The following is a 25823-nucleotide window of genomic DNA, read 5'->3' as shown; positions in this document are numbered from 1 at the left end:
TAGATTGATGATACTGAAAAGACTCAGGGTCCAACCTGTCACATCAAACTTTTGAAACTGAACACTTTGGCATAAGCAGCTTAATAATATGTTTTTTATTACAACTGAACAGTTTGTTAAAACTTAGTTCAGTTCAAACATTTATATGTCGCTTTCTTCATTCAAGTTACAGACAGACTAACAAGTGCCATAGCTTTCTGGTTACATCAATACATAAATATAACATATATATAACTTATTTGTATAAGGCTTTGAATAGCACAACAGTGGTATATGGCCTAACTAGCTAATTATATCACATTATTTCCTAACAGTTTGGACACAGTCTCTGTGGTAACAATACTGGTAATGGAATATGATGTCTAACAGTATACCTTTCCTATCAGAATATGTGTGCCACCAATGCCGCAGCTTTTGCTGGCTATTTAGGCATTTGTGTTGGCATATACATATTCAAAATTGTTTACATACATCATCATCATCATCATCATCATTTATTTATATAGCGCCACTAATTCCGCAGCGCTGTACAGAGAACTCATTCACATCAGTCCCTGCCCTAATGGAGCTTACAGTCTAAATTCCCTAACATACACACACACACACACACACACACACACACACACACACAGACAGAGAGGGAGACTAGGGTCAATTTGATAGCAGCCAATTAACCTACCAGTATGTTTTTGAAGTGTGGGAGGAAACCGGAGCACCCGGAGGAAACCCACGCAAACACAGGGAGAACATACAAACTCCACACAGATAAGGCCATGGTCAGGAATCAAACTCATGACCCCAGTGCTGTGAGACAGAAGTGCTAACCACTAGGCTACTGTGCTGCCCCATGAGGACAGAGTATCAGCATATGCCAGACCCACACATGCTCAGAAGAGATCCACTCTCTGCTCTTCTCAGAGGACAGTGGGGGCCTCAGTAGGATGACCTAGCATTGCGAGGCCTCGTCACATGTGGGCCCCATAGATGCCGCATCCCCTACTGTCGTAGTAGCTCCACCACTGCCTTGAGCTGCCCCAATAGATAGAAGGAGTTGAGGGGAGTGGATTGTGCCAGAAATAGAGACACTTATGGAGCAATTAGAGAATTAGGATGTTAACAAGAACAGTTCTGTGAAGGCCAAGGGAGTGACTGGTGTGCAGGAGAAGAGGGGGGTTGACTGTATTGAAAGATGCAGAGAGGTTAAGGAGAATGAGTAGGGATAAGTGATCCTTTGACTTAGCTGTGAGTAGATCATTGGTCACTTCTGGAAGGGCATCTCAGGGGGTGTAGAGGGTGAAAGCCCAATTGCAGGGGCTGAGGTGGGAATAAGTGGAGAAAAAGTAGTTTGGAAGCAAAGGGAGGGAGATAATGGGGCAGTAGTTGGAGAGAGAGAGGGTTGAAAGATTTCTTGAAGATAGGAGAGATGAGCACATGTTTGAAGTTGGGAGGAACAGAATGAGCTCTCATTGACTCTCCATCATGTACTGCAGCAGCTAACCTATCAGATGTTTAGAAAATAATTGAATTTGTACCCAGCTTTTCCCATGTTTTTGATCCCCGAAGAGAATCAGGGATGGCAAATTTGTCCCTTCTGATGTCACTAACCCAGTGGATCCCAAACTTTCTCAGTTCGAGGCACCCCTAGGGTCTCAATAATTTTTTCAAGGCACCCCTAAGCCAAAAAAATTACCAAGTAGTCCCCCACCTTGCTTACCACCGGCCCTGGCCGTGGCTTCCCTGTGAGATCGCTGTGGCACCCCAAGGAGCAGTGGCACACAGTTTGGGTACCATTGCACTAACCTATGCCCCAAGTCTCCACAGCCTGGGGGCTGCTTGCCTGTAGTAGAGGAGGGCTATGCCATGATTATTATTTATTTGCCTCCCCTCTACTAGAGGCAGCCGAAAGCCCAGGTGCTGGTTAATGTGATTAAGGAGGATCCCATGCTGCAGATTCTACAAATATAAGAGTAACTGCATTTTTTTTCATTTATGTGGGTAAATTGTAAAAGAACAACTCAATGGCAGCACTGCTCTATTGTTATAACTGCCTCACCGGAAACAGCCCCCCAGTGTTGGCAATGCAGTATTTTATTATATATTTTTAAATAATCGTTTGTGCATGGTTGGAGTTCTGTTGACTGTATAGATGCTTATGACCTTTAATTAATAGTTGAAACAAGAGAAAAGCTAATAGAGGGTGTGAGAGCAGAGAAATAAAAAATTACACTAAGATGTCCACCTTTTAAAGTAACAATGGGAGTTTGTAATAATCTCATTTACCCTAATTCGCAGACGGCTGAGGAATCTATTTCGGGAAACGCAGAGTTCCGCATTCCCCAGACTTCTGAGCTTGGGATATTTTGATGAGAGTAAATAGTTCAGTTTGCGGGTGTCAAAACATTTGATTGGATGGCCTTCGTCATCTACTCTCCATGGTCTGGATATCAGTAAATTGGTAGTTAGTTGGGACTGTAATATAAATCATCCCCAGACCCTGAAGGTATATTCTCTTTAATCTCAGCGTCAAGATCCGACACCAAAATCTGAATTACTAATGCACAAAAAATATGAAACTGTCACAACTGTCTGATAACGCTCAAGCCTAAAACTATCTATGCCCATCTGACTTTAATATCCTGAATTCATGCATAGTTTACACAGATTACGTTCGCTGCCAGCAGTATCTTATTAAGGAGAGCATTACAATTCCTGAGCAAAGATAGAGATTTCACCATAGAAACACTGACATCAAAAGAAAACCATCTGATACTGCCAGCCTATTCATTTTCTTCATTAAAAGATAACATTTAATATGTTTTATATAAAACTAAATATATTTGAATATTACAATATATTTCACTACAGCAAAATTTCATAATGTGGATTATATTATTTGGCTTATTATTTTGCTAGATAGAGTTTCTACTTACTGAGTAAACAAAAGCTCTATTTTATGTATAATAAAACTGTACAGTTGGGGCATAATGTTCCATCGCAGGATCCCCTTTGCAAAATGTGTTTTTAAAACTGAAAGCCCAAACAAGGCTTCTCTGCCCATGCGCCAGCCTCCGTGTATCATCTGAAGAGAACAACAGTGGTCTCTGGGTCACTGAGGTTTCTCTGTCTCCCTCTGGCCCCATAGCCAACGCACCTCCTGTAATGGTCGTTATTCCGCAACTGTGTAGAGTTGGTCTTAATGTAAGGTTATGCAACATACTAACTCAGAGTAACTCAAAACATTAGTTTAATCACTATACTCATTAAAGAGCAAAACAGGTACATGATCCACCTTTACTCTGAAATGTAGTGTGAGCTCCCAAACACAGTGGTCCTCTACCTAGACAAGTACAAAACTAGTAAATACTTATATTGTGATTGCCGTAGAGAGCTTGGTAGGATGGTCGTGGACTCACTTGGCATTAACCTTACGATGAGCGTCCAGTGTCTTGTTTCTCTGGTGCGGGTCTGGTTGAATATCCCCAGGAATGCAGTGTGGAATGCAGAAGGACTGAACTATACAAAGCAATACAAATCGTAAGCAAATTATATAAAGATAATAGAAGAAGTGTACGTTGGGCAGCATATGTCCTATCCCAATGATGGGCGTTGGAGTGTGGTTAGAAAGGGGGAAATGCCACTTGTGTCTAAATTATCTGATTTTGGGGTGGTTTAGAGAAAATTTACTGAGAGTTGCATAATAATCTCTGTTGGACACAGCATCAGTAATTGGTACACTGTATTGAAGGTTACACAGGGTGTGTGAATTGCATGCGCTTGATTCGATGTACAAGTTTTCCCTTTCATAATTCAGTCTTTCCACATGTTCTTTTTAGCTATAATTAAGTATATCATGTCTCTGACAGTTTATCTCAATCCCTAGTAACTACTATTGTGATACTATGTGTGACAGATACATGGATTAGCTTTATTCCACACAAGGGGTTTAGTGTTATACTGCTGGAATCCGTAATTTCTCCTATAGTTTGTTAATGCTCCTCTCGACATTTACTGAGTCCCGAGGTCTCTCAGAATACAAGTCAGCTTGATACTGAATCTGGTACGACAATGTAGTAATCCTGGCTATGGCTGCCCTGGTCTCTTCTTCAGCAGGACAGTCACTCTCTCTGTCTGATTCCTTTCATGCTGCTGGTCCCACCAGAAGAGAGCTTGATGGTTGTGTTATTTATGCCACTTTCTTCCAGAGATCATTTCAACTTGAGGCTGATGGGTGAAATTGGTTAGTCAGCGACCAATCACTGGCAAGCTCCTCGGGACCCAAGTGTACTGTCTGGGCTGACCAGGCTACACCTGTCTATTTTCTCCTATTGCTGATGAAACTCTGTAGGCAGCATGGGTTACAATGTACCCTTGGTGAACTCGAACACATTCAGCTCAGAATTGGAAAAGTTCACTGCCTACAAAAAAACCTGGGTCTATTATATCCTGGCTGCTCCTGTAAATCTTGCCACATTGTTGACCATACATGGCAATATATGTTCTTACACGTACACGTGTGGTGCAACTACATAAGACCCCGACCCATCAAAGTGCTGTACTTGAAGAGTATCAAAAGCCTCTCCAAGTTGGTCATTTGCCAATGTCTTGGGGTGCCTAATATAACATAGTTGACTTATAAGTCTCTGCTATTTTCTGTTTGCCAGGCACTACTAGATGTTGGAGCACAACTCAATCACCGGGATTCATTCTTTTTTCTCAATGGTGTCACCAGACACACATAAGCTCAAATGTGCAAACAGGTGGCACATTTCTTAATGATAAAGTGAAGTGAAGGGTTGCAGTAGGAATGGGGTTGAAAGGTAATAGGGTTAAAACATAAATACAATCATGTGCAATGCTATTAAATGCAGACAATTGGCTGGTTAAAATAAGGATATAATTAAGGAATAAGTATAATCGGTTAGCATTGGTCTTGTAACAGTGCATTACTAAGCAAATGTAATTAATTATTACACTCGTCTCAATATAACTAATGGTTAACAGTATATTTTATACCATACCCCCACTGGCTTTAATTGTGTAACTCTCACTTATTAATGAGATGTGCATTTTTTTAGTCCCATTGCTGCTGACACTTGGTAAGTATCAAACATGCACAGAAATGCATCCATTTCTGCAACTGTGTTTTGAGTTTCCTGTTTCTTAAGCTACGTGCAACTTTACATCTAGTATGTAGATGCCTCAGATGTAAAGTTCAACACAGAAAATTACACCATGACAATGGTACATACCAGGAAACGTATCCTAAAAGTTTATTTTAAGGATATGTCTGAAACAAAATCATGCATTTCAAAGTCTCAGATGGCTTTGCTCCCAAGACTAAATCTGGCCCAATATGTTTAACTACTATATACCTCATCTATAATATGTAGAGCTGCATTTAAAGCTGACTCTGCCTTGGCATTGTCAATAAATATGTAATTGTGCACTTCACATTCTCCTGACCTTTAGCTTATACTTCCTCCTCTATCAGGCCCGGCGCTCCCATTAGGCAAGGTTAGGCACTTGCCTAGGGCACCGGGCTCTGGAGGGCGCCTGGAGGGCGCCACAGAACTGGAAATTAATTTTAAAACTGTGCGGCGACCGCTGACCATACCTGTCACGGCCGCCTCACAGCATTCAGATGCATGGGGAGGGGGGGAAGAGGCTTTTGCTCACCACCGCCGCCTCTCTGCTCCGTCTCCTCCCCTCCACTCACTAGTGTCATTGAGTGGAGGGGAGGAGATGGAGCAGAGAGGCGGCGGTGGTGAGACAAGGTAAGAAAAGACGGGGTGAGGGGGGAGGAGGGAGGAGGGCGCCGATTTTTGCGGGGGGGGGGGAGAGGGCGCCGATTTTGCCTAGGGCGCCATGGACCCTAGCACCGGCCCTGTCCTCTATATTTTTTCTGGGGAAAATAATCGGTTGGAAAAGACCAAATAGTAAAATGAAAATTGTAAATAAAAGTATCATAAAGCAGTTTATATGACCCTGATGAGGTGCCCATGTGCCAAATACAGCAAAAGCAGAATACATCCATGCATATATATCCTTTGATAACTGCTAGTAAAGAGTTACGTTTATACAGCTCAGAATATGCTGGTGACTCAGTTTAAACACCTGTCATCTAAGTCATTCCAGGAGGAACACAACATTTCTTAAGGCAAATGTCTGGTGTTGACCTATGCGTCACATACTTCGCCCCCACACCGTCTGGGTTGAGTTCTTCTTTCCTTAACTCTAGTTACTAGTATCACATAATCCTATAAAATTGTAATAGAAGCCAGCATTTCTGGTTGTCCCTTCTTATGTTAAATAGTTGCACCCGCCATGGGTATTATCAAAGATGTGAAGCACTTCAGGATTGAGACATAGATTGTCTGAAATAACAACGTCATTTAGCGCTTGTTCAAACCGCTCCACTATTAATGCACTTTTCACTTGCTTCTGAGTACTTAAAAATAGGTTTAATGGTTTCTTATGGGCTTGTTCCCACCATCGTGCTCTAAAATGTTAACGTCATGTTTAAAATTTTCAAATGCGGCATGACCTATTTCTCATGTGTCAACGCATGCTGCCAGAACAATATATTTATTGGTAAAAACACATTACATAAAATTAAATTTCAAAACACCCCATCAAAATGTAATTAGAACCTGTATATTTGTTCATGTGTTTTACCACTTTCCTGCTGCAGGTGTGGAATGAGGCACACATTTTAAAAAAGAGGAAACATTGTATTTTGTTCTCTTTATTTAAAAAAGAAAAATAAATAGAATGCCCATAACAAACATTCTTTTTTGTGTTTCACTCATGAAGATATTTTTTTATTTTTTTTTAAGCAGCTTTCCTGGTTGTTTTTTTTTAATTTTCACTGATCTGCTATTTCCACTCAACCCTCTACAGCTTTCTGTAGGTCATAGGGCACTACACCACGGGCGGATCTAGAAAAATGCTGTATCCAGGGCGATTTAGGAAGGGGGGGGGGATTTAGGCCCCGCCCCTTTCTAACATCTTAGGCTGCCGACGGCTGCACACTATGTGCAGGTCCGTCCAGCCGTGACAGGCAGGGTCAGTGTGCTGCCCGGCTGCTCTGATTGTGTTTTAAACACAGTCAGAGTAGCCGGGCAGCACACTGTCCCTGCCTGTCACGGCTGGACGGACCTGCACATACTGTGCAGCCGTCGGCAGCAAGTGTCTGCTAGGGTGGGGCGATCGCCCCGATCGCCCCCCCTGGATCCGCCACTGCACTACACCAACACAACACGACTCAATCACACATGGACTTGATCATAGTACAATTCCATTGCACTCTATAGACATACAGCACTACACTCAACTAACACAACCATGACCAGAATGCAATTTTTTGCGCACTCTATACAGACATAGGACACTACCTACCCAGTATAACATGACCACTGGATGTGATCATAATACAGTTCAACCGAATTATACTTTTATGTAGTTTTGGGTGAAATTAACTGAGATAAAATAAAATGTAACTTACATGTATTCTATTGATGCATGAATGGGAAATTCACAGGAGAGGAAACTTGATAATCCTGTGTTAATTTAAGCACAGACCACGCAATCAGGAGAAAGGATCTCCTGCCCCTAACAGAATGAATATAAATGGGTCTGAAAAGAATCCAGTGTTTCCAAGAACACCTCTCCGCTCACGTGTTTACTGGCACTGGTGCATTGTTCCACTCTCTGCGCTTACTGCAGGTTTGAACCTTTTGGAGCTCACTTGATTTCTGTAGGTTTTTCTGTAAACATTTCCTTATCTCCCGTCCCCGTCCCCTTTATTTCATTCAGTACTTTAATAAATCCAAAACTCATTGTTTCTATACTTTAGCTATATAAGTGTTCAACTACCACACATTGCTTGTTATACAATACACTGACCGGCACTAAATCAATTATTTTCTGCACTTGTCATCAGTGTAATTTGCTGGCTAAATAAGCAAATATCCAGGCAATACATTGGCACCTCAACTGGTGTATTGTTTACTACACACTGACTTGTCATTAGTGCTAATAACTATATAGGTGTAGAAGTATACAGACAACCCATTGTGATAACAATCAGTGAATTGTTAAAACACTCCATTTGTGGGAAAATACATATTCTTGCTGTTCTAATAACTAGTCAATCTATGCATCAACTCTCTTACTAAAGCCCATTTCATTTTTAAGTCACAATATCCAATTTACTTTTAGTGACTGCCATTTACTGTGGTGTCAGACAGGTGCTTTTAATGCTAGCGCTGTTCCAAATGGAAAAGCATTACCATTAATAAAGCTTAATTGCTCCCACGTTGGCACACTGAAGTGACAAGGGACTGATTAGACTCTGAAGACACTGTGTCCACCATTCACTGCAATGTTAAAGCATGGGAGTGACTGTGCTCTGTTATCACTATTGCTCTTCCAGCTGAAAAAGTGTTAGCAGTAAAAACGCCCATCTGCCACCACAATTACTCCCAGTGGCTGTCCCGATGCCAGGGGACTTGGTGCTCCATCAGCCATATGGCACGCCCCAACATGACATGGACGCACACCCTAGTATGACATGGTGCTCACACACTGTCCTTAAATGCAAAGATCAAAAGATGGTTTGGTGCAGTAACAGTGGTGGGACTGCAGGGGGTGCAAGGAGTGTGCCGTCCGTAATAGGGCCCAGAGGTGAACGTGGCTCGGGAACACCCCTCCCCAGGGCCGTCTTAACGACATTATGGCCCCCCGGGCAAAGTAGTGCACTGGGGCCCTACCTACACAACCACTCACCCACTGATGTACATGTAGTACGTGTATGCTGTTTTCATTACGGTTAAGATATGTATTCGCAACAGCAAGATCACATGTACATATAACAGCTGATACTGAGGTGATTAGTCCACCTAAACGTTTCAATAAAGAGGGTTTGAAGGTTCTGACTAAATCTCCTGGAATTGTATGCTGAAAAGTTTTAAAACCTACGGGGCCCCTATGCTTGTGGGGCCCCCGGGCAACTGCCCAACGTGCCCATGCGTTAAGACAGCCCTGCCCCTCCCCCCCGTGGTCCCCTCCAGGGCCGGATTAAGGGAATGGAGGCCCCTGGGCTAAGGGGGCCTCCATTCCCCCGTGAGGGCCCCCCCCCCCCCCGTGATCCGAGCTGCCCACACCCCACCGTGATCCGAGCTGCCCGCCCCCGGCACTTACCTCCTTCTCTGGCGCGCTTTACGCTCTTTACTGAGGAGATCTCGTGAAAGTGAGACTCACGAGGTCTTCTCAGTAAGGAGACTACAGCGCGCCGGAGAAGGACCACAGTGAAAGTGCTCAGCAGCACTGATCGCGCCGGGGGTGCCCCCGACCGATCAATACTGCTGCTGAGCACTTTCAAGGGCCCCCTGGATGCCATAGGCCCCTAGGCTATAGCCCAGTTAGCCCTATGGTTAATCCGGCCCTGGTCCCCTCTCAGCTCTCAAAAGAGCAGGGTGAAGTCTTCTTCTGAGCAGTGCATGCACAGTGAGCCCCTATCTCCCTATCTATATTTTGTTATTGGACCTGGCAATGCACTGTTCTGCCCCTCTGCAGTGATGTATGTATAACTTGAGCTATAGTGGCATAAATTCAATAATGAATTCCATTAACCTGCTCTATGTAGAAGGTTGTGTCCTTAAGATTCTCTAAAAGCAGCATTATAAAATAATTTGGTTGAATTACCATGTGTGTTAATTATATTTTATCTAGTATTTTATCTAGAGTATTGCTGGAAGCTTTTTTCATGTGATTTAAGTATCAATTTTTTACCTTAATTCATTTTAATCACCACATGATGCCCCACATCCTGTTAATGTTGCTCAGTGAAGTTTGTGTGATATGACAGATGTTTGCAGTTCATTTGAAAAAATTGTCCAATATGAAAATTCAAAACAGGTTAAAATGTCTCCAAAAACATGCATTGTTAATGGATAATAGAAACTATTAAGGAATCGGAAGAAGCAGCAAGTGAAAAGGCCTTGAAAAAGGTTTATGGTACTATCTCTACAAAATGCAGTAATTTCTCAAATAAAATGCAGTCTTTTTATTTTTAGAATGAATTTCGCTAACCCAATTATCAGAACTGTTCAGGAGACACTCTCATCACCTGCTCCAGAGGTTCTTACAGTTCCCTGTCTTTCTGTAGGTGGAGGAGTTAGGCAAATTAGGAAAAATAGAACAATTTTTTAAAAAGTGTTGAGTGCTTGTCATTAATTTCTCTTATGTGCGTCGGAAACAAGACCTGTGAAGGATTTGGAAGCTCAGATGGGAGATTCTCTTGGGCAGATGATAAATTTCAATTCATTTGTGTCTAAAACTGCAAACATAAAAAACGATCACAAACAGAATAAAACTGCACGAATATGCAAAGTTGGAGGAATCTCCAGGTGCATTCTGCTCTGCATTAGTAACATATGTGCTAGGTTAACGTCAGACATACACTTACACCCAATTTGCTAAACTTTTATTTTGATAGTGAAATATGCACCAGCTATTAGATCATCATCATCATCATTTATTTATTTATATAGCGCCACTATTTCCGCAGAGCTTGTACAGAGAACTCAACTCACATCAGTCCCTGCCCCATTGTGGCTTACAGTCTAAATTCCCTAACACACACACACACACACACACACACACACAGACTAGGGTCAATTTGATAGCAGCCAATTAACCTACCAGTATGTTTTTGGAGTGTGGGAGGAAACCGGAGCACCCAGAGGAAACCCACGCAAACACAGGGAGAACATACAAACTCCTCACAGATAAGGCCATGGTCGGGAATTGAACTCATGACCCCAGTGCTGTAAGGCAGAAGTGCTAACCACTGAATATAGCAGGTATAACTCCCCTTCTTGTGTGCGGAAAAAAAACTTGCTAACATTTTATAATATATGCATGGTGAATGAAGAAAAGATCTATCAGTTTCAGAGCTGAATCCGCAGTCAGCTAATCAGTAGCGACCAGCAAGTGTCATCATCATCAAAGTATATTTGCATCGTATTTACTACGGTTATTGACAGTTAATTATGAGTCTCAGGTCTGCATCTGTTTGCAATTACGCGAATGCGCCCTTACTGTACTTAGCCTATATTAGAGACTGGCCCTTCCCTTCTCTGTCCCTGACATTCCAGTCGCAAGGAGGAGCAAGTGTCAGATGTTAGCAATTCTGCATACACGGATAGGTGGGTGACTTGTTTTGTAGGCCTGTGCAGTACAAATGTGCGGATATTCCTCAGCCCTATCTGTTTACTGGACTGTGGCTCACATACTCTCGAAAAAATAGATGCACAGGTGGCAGGGAAGTGTTTGGTTGACGTTGTATTATAGAGGGTGGAAGACTGTGTAATACGTATGTATGTGCTTGCATTTAATGAGAGGAAAGCTTGGTCGGGAAGACTAACTGTAGTGGTGAGTAGTTTGAACTGTATAATCTAGAGTAGTGAAAAAGTAATATGAATGTGACCGGGAATATGTTTTTAGAAAGAATGGGTATAGGATGGTTGTTAGCATGAAAAAAGTTTGATATTTTTTATATAAGCTAAGAAATAGTGGCGTGGATGTGAGGAACGCAAGTGTGGATATGAGAGAAGAAATAAAGGTGTAAAAGAAAGGGTTAGAGAGCTTATGGTTCCCATTTAGAGGAGAGTGTATATGTGCCCTTGGCATACATAGGAAAACACGCACACAAGAAAAAACGTACTTGTCTCCCTAGGTAGAGTGGAGTGCAGCTTGCAATGCAAATAACTCCAAATGATTAGTACTTACACAAGGCGAACTGGTGTGCAGGTACACAACATGGAAATATAGGGTACTCAACCATTAGATCTATGTGATAGTACTCAATGACAACATGACATTACTTTATTTGTAGCCAACCTGATAACATAATAAAAGTATTGATTAATTCATTACATTATTATTTTGTATACAATGACTATAATAAATAATTAAAATATCTTCTATCTCAATTATCCACATTCACAGAAACAAAAAGATCTTACAATATCCGCAAACATAAATAATCATAAATGATGTTAAATGATGTTCCTGTTATTAAATCCAAGTCAGCAGTACCTTTCTTCCAATAATCCACACCCGCTATGGAAAAAATCTAGAGACGAAAAAGATGGAAAAATGGTGTAGTGTTTATAAACCATTAATGAAGGTTTTAAAGAGAGCAGCGTACATTTTTCAAAAAGAAATAAACTTTCTCTGTCAGAGACTTGATGGAAGTAATTCCTACGTGATTCATGCCAGTCATTTGGAGTAAATTCATGCAATATGTTGAAGTGGTTTAATAGCATCTCTTTCCACAGCTAGCAGCAGGCTGACAGGGTGGGTCTGCACTGAGACTAATCAAATAACAATTAGGGTAATGCAGTCAGATACACAAGATGCATAATTATTAATAAAGTGAAAGTTGTATTTAATGTAATAAAAAAAAGTAAATAACTACAACACCTCCATATCAGTTATTTTTCCCTTTAAAATGGAAATTGTCTTTCCTGCAGCAATCTGTATGGGAATGTCAATTATGTGAATAGACAGGTGAAACGTGATATAAAATACCCTTAACTTTGATGCTTTAATTGCTATCAACTGAAGAGAACAATCTGCAATCAGCCAGAAGCGCCTACATAGTACATCAGGGTATGGTTACACCAGCCATCTAGTACCTTTTAGACATCCTGACAGTCGTGTCTACATCCACACAATTATGTGCTCAGCCGATCATTACTTGTCCCCTCTCTCCTCCATACCACTTTTCTAATCGTAAACATTCATTATTGGAAGATATGCAAACAATCTTGATAGGAATTTACGGATATGGTTACTGGTGTGCCTGTGTAGTATGAATATGTACACCTTATGCAAAGAAACAGACATACATCCTACACTAAATGAGCTCCTATGTAAAGAAAAAGTGTAGAGAAAGAAGAAAGATAAAACGTGTAATGGGTTGTATTTTATTTTATTTTTTTTTAAAGTGTGTGTAGCAACCAAGGAGATGAATATAGTTGTTAGGATCCTGCCTGAATCGTGTGATTCCATGAGCATGACAAGTGATGACAGATTTCTTATGGGCATGCTCCATTGCATTTCATGGCTGGTAAAAGCCTAGGTTCTGGAGCTTGCTTACTAAGCATACTCTGGGATTATGCTATTCGATGAGTAATCAGTAGATTCTGAATCAGACCTGGGCATATATTTACTAAACTGCGGGTTTGAAAAAGTGGAGATGTTGCCTATAGCAACCAGTCAGATTCTAGTTATCATTTATTTACTACATTCTACAAAATGACAGCTATAATCTGATTGGTTCCTATAGGCAACATCTCCACTTTTTCAAACCCGCAGTTTAGTAAATCTAGCCCCTGGACAGCATATTGATCCTGCTTGCCTGTGTTCCAGAGTTTCTTACACATTTAAAACAACCTAGTATTGATTTGATGTCCATAACGTTGCAAGAGTAGATTGCTGGCATCTTTCACTAGATATACCCTTTTTAGTAATATATTTAAAGAAACTGGGGGCACGTGTATGCTTAAGAATACTGGATTTTCACAAAACTATTGAAGCTCTATCAGGCACAATGGGCTTAACTTCTTTCATTTTTAATAACTTATTTGTTGATTATATTTCTAATCCTATATGCATAGCTGTTATATTTGTTAGTAAATGACAAAGTCCTGTCATTTGTGATCTTATTTGAACTCTAGGTATTAAAAGGAAATTTCTGTTAACTTCAAAGTAGGCGGATTCCAGAAGTGCGCAGGATGACCTATATCACTAAATGATATAAGTAAATCATTAGCTTGCTTGTGAAAAAAAGTTTGATGGATGAACAACTTCAGCGGGATGTCAAATGATGCCAAATGATTAATTAAAATAGTTTGTGGAGGTAAGAAAGTGGTAAGTATGTTGGAACAGTGTTCTTATGGCTGTAAGAAAGTATAAAAAAGTAATTGTGCTAAATCAAAAAGTAAAAGAAGTATATGAGTAGCTTGATGATATAGTATAAATATTTTTGAACTGCATTCAGTTGTGGATTATTGGAAAGCAGAGTAAAGCAGCGTATATAGTAACATTTATGGCTGGTTGGATGTTGTGTAGACAGGGCCGCTATCAGAGTGGTGTGGCCGGTATGGCTGTGAGGGATCCGAACAGACCCCTCCGTCTGTCCTGGCCCCTTGGTCTGCCTGGGGCCCCTAGCCCAGCCGCCTGTCTTCTGTCCGGCATCGTGGCGGCTCCCAAACACTGATAGGCTGGGAGGATGTGGCGCGGTGACATCATCACTGCCCGGCCCTCTCCTAGTTTATCAGTGTCTGGGAGCTGCCACATCACAGAGGCAAGGTAATCAAACCTTTCATCTTGGAAGAGACTGCACCTAAGGTCAGGTAGATGATCATTTGCTGTGTGGAGAGATTGAATAATATAACCATCTAGGGCAATTCGTTGAAATATCACTTCTTACATTTAATTTTAAAAGCAAAAAGATAGCATCCCAGAGCATGTACTGTTATCAGGGAGGAGGGGGAGCATGTACTGTTATCTGTAAGGGGGGAAGCATGTACTGTTATCTGGGAGGGGGGAAGCATGTACTGTTATCAGGGAGGGGGGAAGCATGTACTGTTATCAGGGAGGGGGTAAGCATGTACTGTTATCTGGGAGGGGGGGAAGCATGTACTGTTATCAGGGAGGGAGAAGCATGTACTGTTATCAGGGAGGGAGAAGCATGTACTCTGATAAGGGAGGGGAAGGCGTGTACTGTGTTGAGGGGAGTGGAACATGTACGGCGAAGAGGGAGGGGGTCATGTACGGTGAAGAGGGGGGGTTCATGTACGGCGAAGAGGGAGTGGGGATATACAGCGAAGAGGGAGGTGGGGGGGCTGCCAGATTAATTAGTACTGGACCCCATAGTTTCTTATGGCAGCCCTGTGTGTAGGTTGAAATGGTGTAAAAGAGATTTGAGAGAACTAATGAGTTTTAGTGGCATAGAGTAATAGAAACTTTTATTAGAAAACATAATCTGAAAATGTACAAACGGTGGATTTTAAGGACAATTTTTTTTTATGAAAGTGTTGTATGATAGGAATTGTTAGCAATATTGGAATGCTAAGAAGAAAATTGGAAAGTAAGGAATAACAAATAGGCAGAGAGTAGTTGAATGGATGAGTATGTTGTAGAGAGAAGTATGAAAGAAATTAAAGTTAGAATTTCCTAGAGTCAGTTGTGGAGTGAATGAGGATACATACTGGTGTTATATAAATAAAGTTTAATAATAGTGATTGGGCATTTGATTTGAAATGTGAGTTTACATAGAAGGTATGTAAGTGTTTATGTTGGGTATGAAAGTCTTTAGACTGGTTATGTAAGGACCTAACAGGAGTGAATTATGTCTTGAAAAGTAGTACTGTTTGTCTTGTGGAGGGATAAAAACAAGAATATTATGGCTAATGATGGTATGTATGACTGAATATTTGTGGGATGTAAGGAATCTGTATGTGTTTAGGAAAGACAATATAAAAGTGAAGGACTTTACTCAAAAGTTGTTAAAAAAATTATATATGTGCTGTTTATGGAACTAGGGTTAGGACTCTGTCTTTATTTTGAAGTAGGCCTGTAGAACCTCTGTACTACCAGAGATGCTGCTGTTTTACCTGGACAGATTCTCCTTGCCTGCAAGGGGTTAAGCCACCTTCATTTGATCACCTGTGTCTGGGCTTTTAAGGCTACTTTTTTCAACAGACTGGTGCCAGTTAATTTGTTACTGCTGCTGGTTTTTCAGAGTACCTCCTGTGATCTGGTCCTGATTATTTGACTCCTGGTTGGTCCACTGTTTTGCACCTTTGCTTGTAACCCAGACCCCAGCTTTGTTTGACTTTGCTCCTGTCTTCTCCCTGTTATTGTTGGGGATCTTCTGACTTCTGACCCTGGCTTGCCTGACTTTTCTCCTTTCTGATCCTGTACCTGCAGTTAACCTGTCATGCATGATATCCAGCATCTTCAGCTTCCCTGCTAATCCTGGTATCCTACTTCATCTGCTAAACCTAACAATCCCGGTATCCTGTTATCTCCTGTGATTGTGCAGAGCTGCACAACATCTACTTCATTCAGCTGTTATCTGTATTATCAATCCCATTGAACTCTGCATTTGCTACCTGCTGTTTCTATGGACTCTATGCTAGCTATTGTACCATTGACTGCACCTAGTTATACATGTGTGATCCTTGTTTATAATAAAGGCATTCTGTTTTTAAGTACTACAACTCTCTCCATGGTTTTTCACATTGGAAATCTATAACAGTTAGAAAGAAGGTGCTGGTTTGGATGATGCAGAAGGGGTGCCGAAGGAAGAGAAATTGAAGTATTTAGTCGAATATTGGGTTTTTGGTGCAAAGTTGGAGTGTGATTAAATAAAAAAAGACAAAATGATGTGATGAGTTGTGGATAATGCTATGAAGGTTATAGTGCTTGCGACATAGGATAGCGGTGTCATATTTTTAAACAACTTGAATTTTTACAGAACAACTAAAATAAATTTCAACCAGAAAAATCCTTCAGAAATAAACAGTGAAACAGGATCAGAATGCTGTATAACATTTGGGGCTAGATTTACTAAACTGCGGGTTTAAAAAAGTGGAGATGTTGCCTATAGCAACCAATCAGATTCTAGCTGTCATTTATTTAGTACATTTTACAAAATGATAACTAGAATCTGATTGGATGCTATAAGCAACATCTCCATTTTTTCAAACCCACAGTTTAGTAAATATACCCCTTGGAGTACAATATAACCTTAAGCATACCTTGTTAAAGTATATATGATAATTACTTAATTAGCAGAAATACAAGTGTATACACTTATGACTCTCTAAATACAATAAATACCACAAATAATTTATAACAAAATCAAATAACTACAATAAAACATAGACTGACTCAATTAAAAAGTGAAAATAGAAATGTATTTATAGCAATCAATACAAAACAAAACAGTTCATTTCATAACCACAATTCATTAATAATAACACACACAGTCATATGCAGATTTAAAATATAAGGTTAAATTAGCAGGTTAAATGGGAGTTAAGTTGAAAAACCACTTATTATTTGGCTAGTACATAGCCATAATACAGCAGCTAAATTAATATATAGATAAATGTAAACATTGTTTAATTTATACTTATGTCTTTACAGCTGAGAACTTTCTATAATAATTAGGATACAGTTTGTTCCACTTCAGTGTTACTTACCGATTCTAAACACTCAAAATGAAGCTTTTATAAAAGGGTGATTATTCTTTGCTCACATTAATGCTTCAGAGCTCTTGGTTATATATTCTATTGTAGGAAGTTAGTTAAGCCTAAATAAAATAACCCAATAATATCTTAGAACATATGATTGTAAAGTGGACATACAGAATATCAGGCCAAATTGAATGTTCCACACTGGCAACATAATAAACTATTGTGAAATGTGAGATGTAGTAAGTCTGTAAAGCATAAATCAGTGTTAGAAATATATATTTAAGAAAGTATGTTTAATCACTCCAGAAATGGAAATGCCTGTAGGCGAGTCATAAGCTCCCTGTGGCTCTGCATGGGAAGGACTAACTGGGTTAGCCACATCCATGTCTGGCACCAAGGGGGGAGGGAGAGGGAGAGGGAGAGAGGGAGAGGGAGAGGGAGGGAGAGAGAGAGAGTTGTGATAGCAGACAATTAACCTACTAGTATGTTTTTGGAGTGTGGGAAGAAACCAGAGCACCTGGATTATATGTACAATCTAAGTAATATCAACTACCATTCAAAGCAAGAAAAATAATAAAATGTCTAATGATTTTTTTTTAATTGAACACATTAGCTAGTCTGACTCCCAAATGTCCTAAGTACACAATGTCTTTCACCGTTTTATATTATGTGTTTTAGTGGTGTTACCTGTAGTTTTGTACATTAGGCTGTAGCTTATACAGTTGTATCAGAAAGCCTTCTGACGTATGTGCGCCTTTGAAAACTGCAGGGAAGCTGTTTATCTTTTTATAACCAATAGTAATTGTCCCTCTTTTGACCATTTGACATGTTGCTACCATCATAATTAGTTTTTACTAATACAGTACTGTCACCTTGTTTCATAAGACAGTATCTTACCTTTGTCTCCCTACCCCACTCATATTTCTATCAGTGATCAGAAGGAAAGTTTAACCATTCCGGGATCATGACCTATACTTCTTGTGGCGTCAGCCAGGAAGAAGAAAAGTTCAGTTACTATTTCTGTATTGCAGCTGAATTAAGTAGATTATAAAATAATCATGCTGCAGAAAAGATGTGATGAAACTCTAGTATACATAGGAACAGTTTACTTCCATACATTTAGAGGTGTATGCATATGGTTTGGCATCTTGCAATGCGAACAACTCAAAAAGCAACTCAAGACTATGACTTGTGCTAGGCGTACCATTGTGATTATGCACCTTGATGGACGTGAAGGATACTCAAGTGTTAGGGGTAACTGTTAGTACTCAGTGCAGAAGGGGCTTTATCCTATTTGTACACAACCTAATAATGTAATAAAAACATGTTTTAATACATTAATATGTTGTGTACAAATAGGGTAATGTGTTTGTAAACACAACAGAGAATAATGTTTTTCCCAAAAAAAAGGGAAAGTTGAAAATTAAATAGAAGCAGTCTGTATAGTAATGACAACCAAGTAATGCAAGTAGATGATTACAAATGTGCTTAATGAATTGATCTAATCTAGCCGTAATGCTAAGGAATGAAGTACTATCAGCCCTGTCATGTGAGAGGAAATGATGTGTTACTAAGAGAGGGATTCTTAGACAGAACATCATTGAAGGCTAATACAGGTTGTGGGCAAAAAAATGAAAACACCTTGGTAAATGAGGGAAACAAAGTCTATTGAATGCAGGGTCTACTGAACTGGTGTGACTTTGAGTACATCAAGAAAATAACATCCCAGTACATTATCTATAAAAGTCCCGGATTGCCCTGTTTGCCTATGACAGGCTGCAAGAGGAGACTGCTTCCGCATTCGCCGAAATTCACGACATTGAATGGAGGGGGCACAGCTTAATTGTGTCATTAAGCCCCGCCCCCGCTATCCAATGCCATGAATTTCAGCATTTCATAGTGGGGGCGGGGCTATGGTGATGCAACGATGTCACCACGCCCCCTCCTACCCTCCTACCCCTTGTCACATGTCTTCTCCCCCGGATCTTAAAAGTTGGCAAGTATGCTAAAAGGGTGTTATTGTTGCGGTGCTTTTGGCAGGAGCTTATGCTTCAATGACCAAATGGTATATTTACTAAACTGCGTGTTTGAAAAAGTGGAGATGTTGCCTATAGGAACCAATCAGATTCTAGTTGTCATTTTGTAGAATGTACTAAATAAATGATAACTAGAATCTAATTGGTTGCTGTAAGCAACATCTTCACTTTTTCAAACCTGCAGTTTAGTAAATATACCGTTAAGACAGCACAATAACTTCTAAGGTCATGTCAGTATGAAATGAGGGAAAAATATCCCCAGCAAAGGGTAGAAGTGGGCAAGAGCTCATACTCCAGGATTGTGATAACTGTGCATTAATTCAAAATCCAAGGTGAGCAATTGCAGATCAACAAACTACAAACTTCAACTTGTGGTGAGAGCAGTATCGAAAAAAGTTCTGAACTGTACAGAACAGGATATCATAGTCAGGTTGCAGTGAATAAATTGCTCATCATACCTGGCAATGCATGTTTGGAAGCTCAGTGGTGCAATGAGCACAGGAAATGGACCACTGAGCAGTGGAGGAAGGCGATAGTCAGATGAATCATCCTTCACCATATTCTCAAAAAAATGTGTTTATGTGTGGTGCCAAACTATAGAGCTCTACAGCTCTGACGACATCTTTGCAACACTATAGGGTTCCTGTGGTTCCATAACGTTGCTTTGCATTTTCTTGGCATGGTTTGGTGCAATTATTCTCTTAGAAGACAAGGTCAATGCTAATATGTTACTTAATGGTTCTGAGTGATCATCTTCTCCCAATCGTGCAGCATTTATGTTCTAATAGTGTCTTCCAGGATGACTATGCCTTGGCATGTGTGGTAGAGCAAAGGTTCGATGCGCATGACACTGATGCCATCCATATGTTGTGGCCATCTCATTCACCAAATCGAGCGTAAAATATGGGGTGTACTTAAGAATATGAAACTTGGTGCCCAATTATAGAAAATGTATAAAGTCCTCTAAGTACACTTTATCCTTTACTTAAAGTATGTGAAAAAACAGTGTCCATGATTCAACAGGAACACTTCTAGTTTGCAGAGGTGTCTGTTGGGAACAGAGAATAAGTGCACACCTTGATATGTGTTGGGTGAACCATCTAGACGCACAAGTTTAAAAAACATTTTGTGCTGCATATCCAGTGTCAATATTTTCAATTAACTTAATACAAAATTGTAAATTAAATGTCCAAAGTGCATGTGCCATCAACAAATTGTAATAACACCACTTCAATCATATAAATCAGATATACTCAAAAAGGATATATTTATGTGTACATGTGTGGGATCTATCTGCAATTATTAGGACTTAGAGTTTTCAGAATAAATGGGATTTTCCATTATTTCAATCATCATGACTAAAATATACAAAACTACATTTAAAGATTATATCTTCCATTCCCCACAGAGTTCATGTTATTCTCCTTGTTACTTCCTTGTATAGTAGAACTCCTCACAGTGACTGTAGATGGAGACCCTTGGAGGTATATGTACTAAACTGCGGGTTTGAAAGAGTGGAGATGTTGCCTATAGCAACCAATCAGATTCTAGCTGTCATTTTGTAGAATGTACTAGAATCTGATTGGTTGCTATAGGCAACATATCCACTTTTTCAAACCCGCACGTAAATCTAGCCCTTGGTGATCATAATTGTGGGACATCATAAGAGCAGCAGCAATTAGTTTTTCTTCTTTTAAATTTTCAAGACTTTATGAATAATGGATTTCTGGATCCCACATCTGTACAAGAAAAGAAAAATTATACCAATGTTTTTTAGTCACAAGGGAAAATGCACACATATTTATCTGATATTGGCCTGTATTTTATACCTTTCACTGTGTTACAGAAAAATCTAAAACATTCAGGTTAATATGTAGCTATAATACATGCAATCTCCCATAAAGCAATGCTACTGTGCTGGTTTATCATGCATTTGGGAATCCTTGTGCTTAAAAACTATCCAGGTCTCCAGGATGCACCTCTCTGTCCTTTTTGCATTAGGGTGTCAGCTGCACAGTTAATAAATTAAAGAAGTATTCTTAAAATAATGAAAATACCTATATTTATGTCTCTTTCTGCTTAGTAAGGTTACTAACATATATCCATATATTATACAGAACATACATACTGAAATTAAGTGTAATTAAGCCTTTAAATAGAGTGCATTTTCAGTACCAGGTGAGAAAAGCGCATGGAACATAGGAACCAGTAAGACAGTGGAGAAGACTACACTGGATATACATCATATAGGAGACTGAGTAGGTAAGATATCAGTTGAAGTGTGGTGATCTGCTATGTAGAATAGTGATCTGTTAAACTCTAGGGGCTAGATTTACTAAGCTGCGGGTTTGAAAAAGAGGGGGTGTTGCCTATAGCAACCAATCAGATTCTAGCTTTCATTTATTTAGTACCTGCTACAAAATGACAGCTAGAATCTGATTGGTTGCTATAGGCAACATCCCCACTTTTTCAAACCCGCAGCTTAGTAAATCTAGCCCTAGGTGAGGCTTGGATATTGGTAATGACAGCATGACGCTGATTAAAAGCCACTTTATTATAGGGTAGGCAACAGAGCGTTATTCTCAACTGAGGTCAGAGATCAAGCAAAATGTTCCTTATAACTAAGGGTATCATTTATTATATATATATATGGTTGCTCACTTTCTACTATATGTCTGTTCAGTGCCTCCTTTGTATTTTTATAACAGGCTGGAAAATTAAAATCAAAATTAAGCCAACCAGTGAACATAATAAAAAGTGCCACACAGATCTGTAGACATCTAGTTCTTGTACTTAAAGGAGCTCATTTACTAAGCTAAACTGCAGCTCACTAACCCCCAGCATGACATTGACACAATAAGACACAGCATTTAGGGGCCCAAAGATCCCCCAGCGCCCCAATCTGCAGAGGACTATCACTATACTATCATTCGTGGCTGCTCTGATGATCGGATCATGGATGGCCAAGCACCTTCACCTTCTTACTGGTGGTGGCGGCGGCAGCTGTGGGCACAACTTTCAGTATCATGTCTCCACCAATCCACTGTCTCTCCTCATTCCAACTGTACCACATCTGAAGCTGCACAATGACAGTCGCCAATGACTGCTTTAATTTTGCTGTTTGCTATGCTTCTACTTTACTTTCACTTTTTTTTTACTTTATATGTCAAGTGTTTACCACACCTACATTGTAGGAAGATATTTGCTTCCTGGTTTATATTATTGTATGTAAATTGTGTCATGATTTCCCAATATACAGAGCTGTGTAATATGACGGTGCTTTACAAATAAAGGGTAATATCTGCTGAAATAAGCAGTTGTTTAAGAGGTAAATGGAAAAAAAAACAGAGTAGGAGGCCTAACGTGACAGTGGGCAGCCCTGTGTGATGTGCACATTTTTAGGTGAATCACGCCGGGATAGTAAAAAAATGTGCACATCAATTGCTATAATTTTTCCAGCATCCTGTAAAATTCCAGAACACTTAACTGATCCATTTAAATGTGTGCATCCCTAAAAGTGGTAGATGTAGTGTCCCAGCAGACCTTGGGGTAAATGTATCAATATGCGGGTTCTTCAACACCCGCGTGTTCAGCCTCTTCCGCGATCAAATTTCAAGCGGCGCTGCATTGTAAAGGGTTAACTTCCCTTTACAATGCAGCGCCACTTGAAATTTAATCGCGGAAGAGGCTGAACACGCGGGTGTTGAAGAACCCGCATATTGATACATTTACCCCCTTGTGTGGTTTGTGGATGCTATTGGAGCAGCACAAGTAAATCCAGTAGATATTAAAATATATACCGAGTACTTTATAGTGCACCAAGATCATGAATGTGATTTGTTGTCTCATAGGTTTGGATTTTGTTTACAGTCAATTGAATGTCACAGTTAATTTGTCCTAATATCAGGATCTTCTTTCTTTTTGCTCTTGCAGGATTGATGACATTCAGCTGTGCAAAGAAATTATGAGCCTGAAACAAGAACTACAGAGCTTAGTAGATGTTCCAGGTAATTATTACCATTTGCCATAAACTCTAAATAGGGATAATCATAGAAGATATATATTATATTGTGTCAGGAAGTAGATGAGAATATTATTCAATTTGCTCTGTACTCTGTACTAAATAGATGTCCTATAAAATAAGAAAAAGGACAATGTAACATCAGTGTGTTATCGACTGAGCTTAACGTGTAGATAAAAAAAGAAGTGGAGTTCAAATATTATATGACATATGTTGCAATGACATTAAAATGTATCTTTAAACGTTAAAGATAATGGAGCCAAAATTAGTGCTGGGACTGTGTTACTATGTTATTCCAGCACAAATTAAGCCTATAATGTTCAATAATTGGAGGTAAATGATTATCCATTTAATATTATCTAATAATGATGCAAAATGTAGGATTTTTTTCAAATACTATACCCATATGTGTGCTGGACTCACTGAGATACCTGGCTGGAAAAGTCGAAGGAGTTCAGTCTCCAAATCATACTTTACATTATTAGATTATATGATTGGATGCACTGTGGCTTCTTGGTGATGGAATGGTCAATGTATAAAGAATTCTGCAATGTTAGGGGGGTATTCAATTGTTAGCGAGATCACTAAAATACTTGCGCGCTAAAAATATTACCGTTAATACGATAATATTGCGTGTAAATACCGTTAATACGGTAATTTACTCGCTGGATTTCAGCTCGCAGCTCAGCAGTGCGAGCTGAAATCCAGCGAGTAATTACCGTATTAACGGTAATATTTTTAGAGCACGAGTATTTTAGAGATCTCGCTAACAATTGAATACCCCCCTTAGAATCTTCCTACAGTGTAGGTTGTTTGTAAAACATCTGCTCCACTGTTTCTGGAGTACAAGAAAATAAAAATGTTTGCCTGAGAATACAGCAGCTGTAAGAAACTGACAGCAGTGATATGTGAGACGGACGCTAATGAGTAAATGTATCAAGCTGCGAGTTTCTGGCGGGTTTGAAAAGTGGAGATGTCGCCTATAGCAACCAATCAGATTCTAGCTGTCATTTTGTAAAATGTACTAAATAAATGATAACTAGAATCTGATTGGTTGCTATAGGCAACATCTCCACTCTTCAAACCCGTCGGAAACTCGCAGCTTGATACCCCTAAGGCCTTGAGGATTCAGCTTGGCGATAGAAGAAACAACGGTTCTCTTGGATTTTCCTGCAGCTGACATTGTCACGAGTAGGTCATTAGAGCATCCTGCAACTACTTGGGTATAATATTTGTAGCAGCCTGGAAACGAAAAAGCCTAGTCTTTGTAGCATTGTTTCATACTGCAAACATATATTTTGTACTCTATATCACTGAATAGATAGATCATTTATCTGCATTTGTTGATCACTATAAATTTAATAGCTTACATGATTTTGGATACCCATTTCTAATTGTATTTTTGTACACACAAAAAAAGAAGAAAAACATTTTGTCCCAATTAAATTATAAGCAAATAAAAAAAACCATTTATTTGTTTATAAGTTGCACCTATATTTTACAATATGAAACAAACCACATTTTACTTTGCTACTGTAATTATGTGTTATATATATATTGCCATCAACAGCATTTTTTAAACCACACAATTACATTGTGTGCTGCATTTTTATCTGACTATGATTAACTGAATATCATTCTTTTCTTTGGAATACTAAAAATTATCTTCAATTTTCTGTCATCATACATTTATTGACATATTAAAACATCCTCCTCTACTTTCTGTCTGAATACAAACCCAGCATTTATAAACATATTTTATTTCATTTTTAGTTATTTCTAATTGCTACCAAAAGTACCCATCTCAAATGAAGAAGTAGGGCACTCACCAGAGGATTAATATGTCATTCCAATGTTGGAATCCTTTCAATAGTACTTGTATCCTATAATTCTAGGACATTCATGCTCTGGAGACCTAGAGCATAAGTGAATTAACACAATGCAAAACAGAGACTCAAATTCCTGTGGAATGTAAATAAAATCCATACTTTCATTCATAACATAAATATATTAAAACACTAACACAAATGTATCAAAATATGATTTAAAATACATAAATACTGTAGTATAAATTAGGTTATATGATAGGTTTTTTATTTTCACTTATTTTTCCTAAAATTTGTATATTTGTTTTCACTAGAATTTTGTAGGGTTGCAGTGTCATATTAAAGGGGGAAGGGTCTGATATAATTTATCTTGCTTTCAGGCTTTACATCACCTGCAATTTCAGTTAGGGTGTGTATACTTTTTATGTCCCAATTGAGGGTCACAAATTTTAATATGTGTCTCCCTCTGCAGATATAAAACAACCACTGGGTTTAGAATTCAGCCAAAATACAAAGCCTTCTTTTTCTACAAGCCTTCAAGTTAAAGTCAGAATAGACTAAGATCTTTCCCTTTCATGTTTGTAGCAAAAAACGTGGATGCTCTATAAGAGCTGTCAACTTAGTTACTTTTGTCAGGGTATGACAGTGTTTTTGGATGATA

General features: G+C 39.4%; 1 protein-coding gene across 1 annotated transcript in view; it reads left to right on the top strand.

Moving 5' to 3' along the window:
• The window catches only part of BMERB1 (bMERB domain containing 1), a 162387-nt gene that overhangs the window by 116312 nt on the left and 20252 nt on the right, over positions 1-25823 (top strand). The window contains exon 3 of the mRNA XM_075179772.1: positions 23249-23322. Coding sequence (XP_075035873.1) covers positions 23249-23322 — 74 coding nt within the window. The remainder of the gene's footprint in view (positions 1-23248; positions 23323-25823) is intronic.

Source organism: Mixophyes fleayi, chromosome 7 (genome assembly GCF_038048845.1).
Source record: "Mixophyes fleayi isolate aMixFle1 chromosome 7, aMixFle1.hap1, whole genome shotgun sequence".
Taxonomy (NCBI): domain Eukaryota; kingdom Metazoa; phylum Chordata; class Amphibia; order Anura; family Limnodynastidae; genus Mixophyes; species Mixophyes fleayi.
Note: the sequence above shows the minus strand (reverse complement) of the source record. Positions and strands in the feature narration are given on the sequence as shown.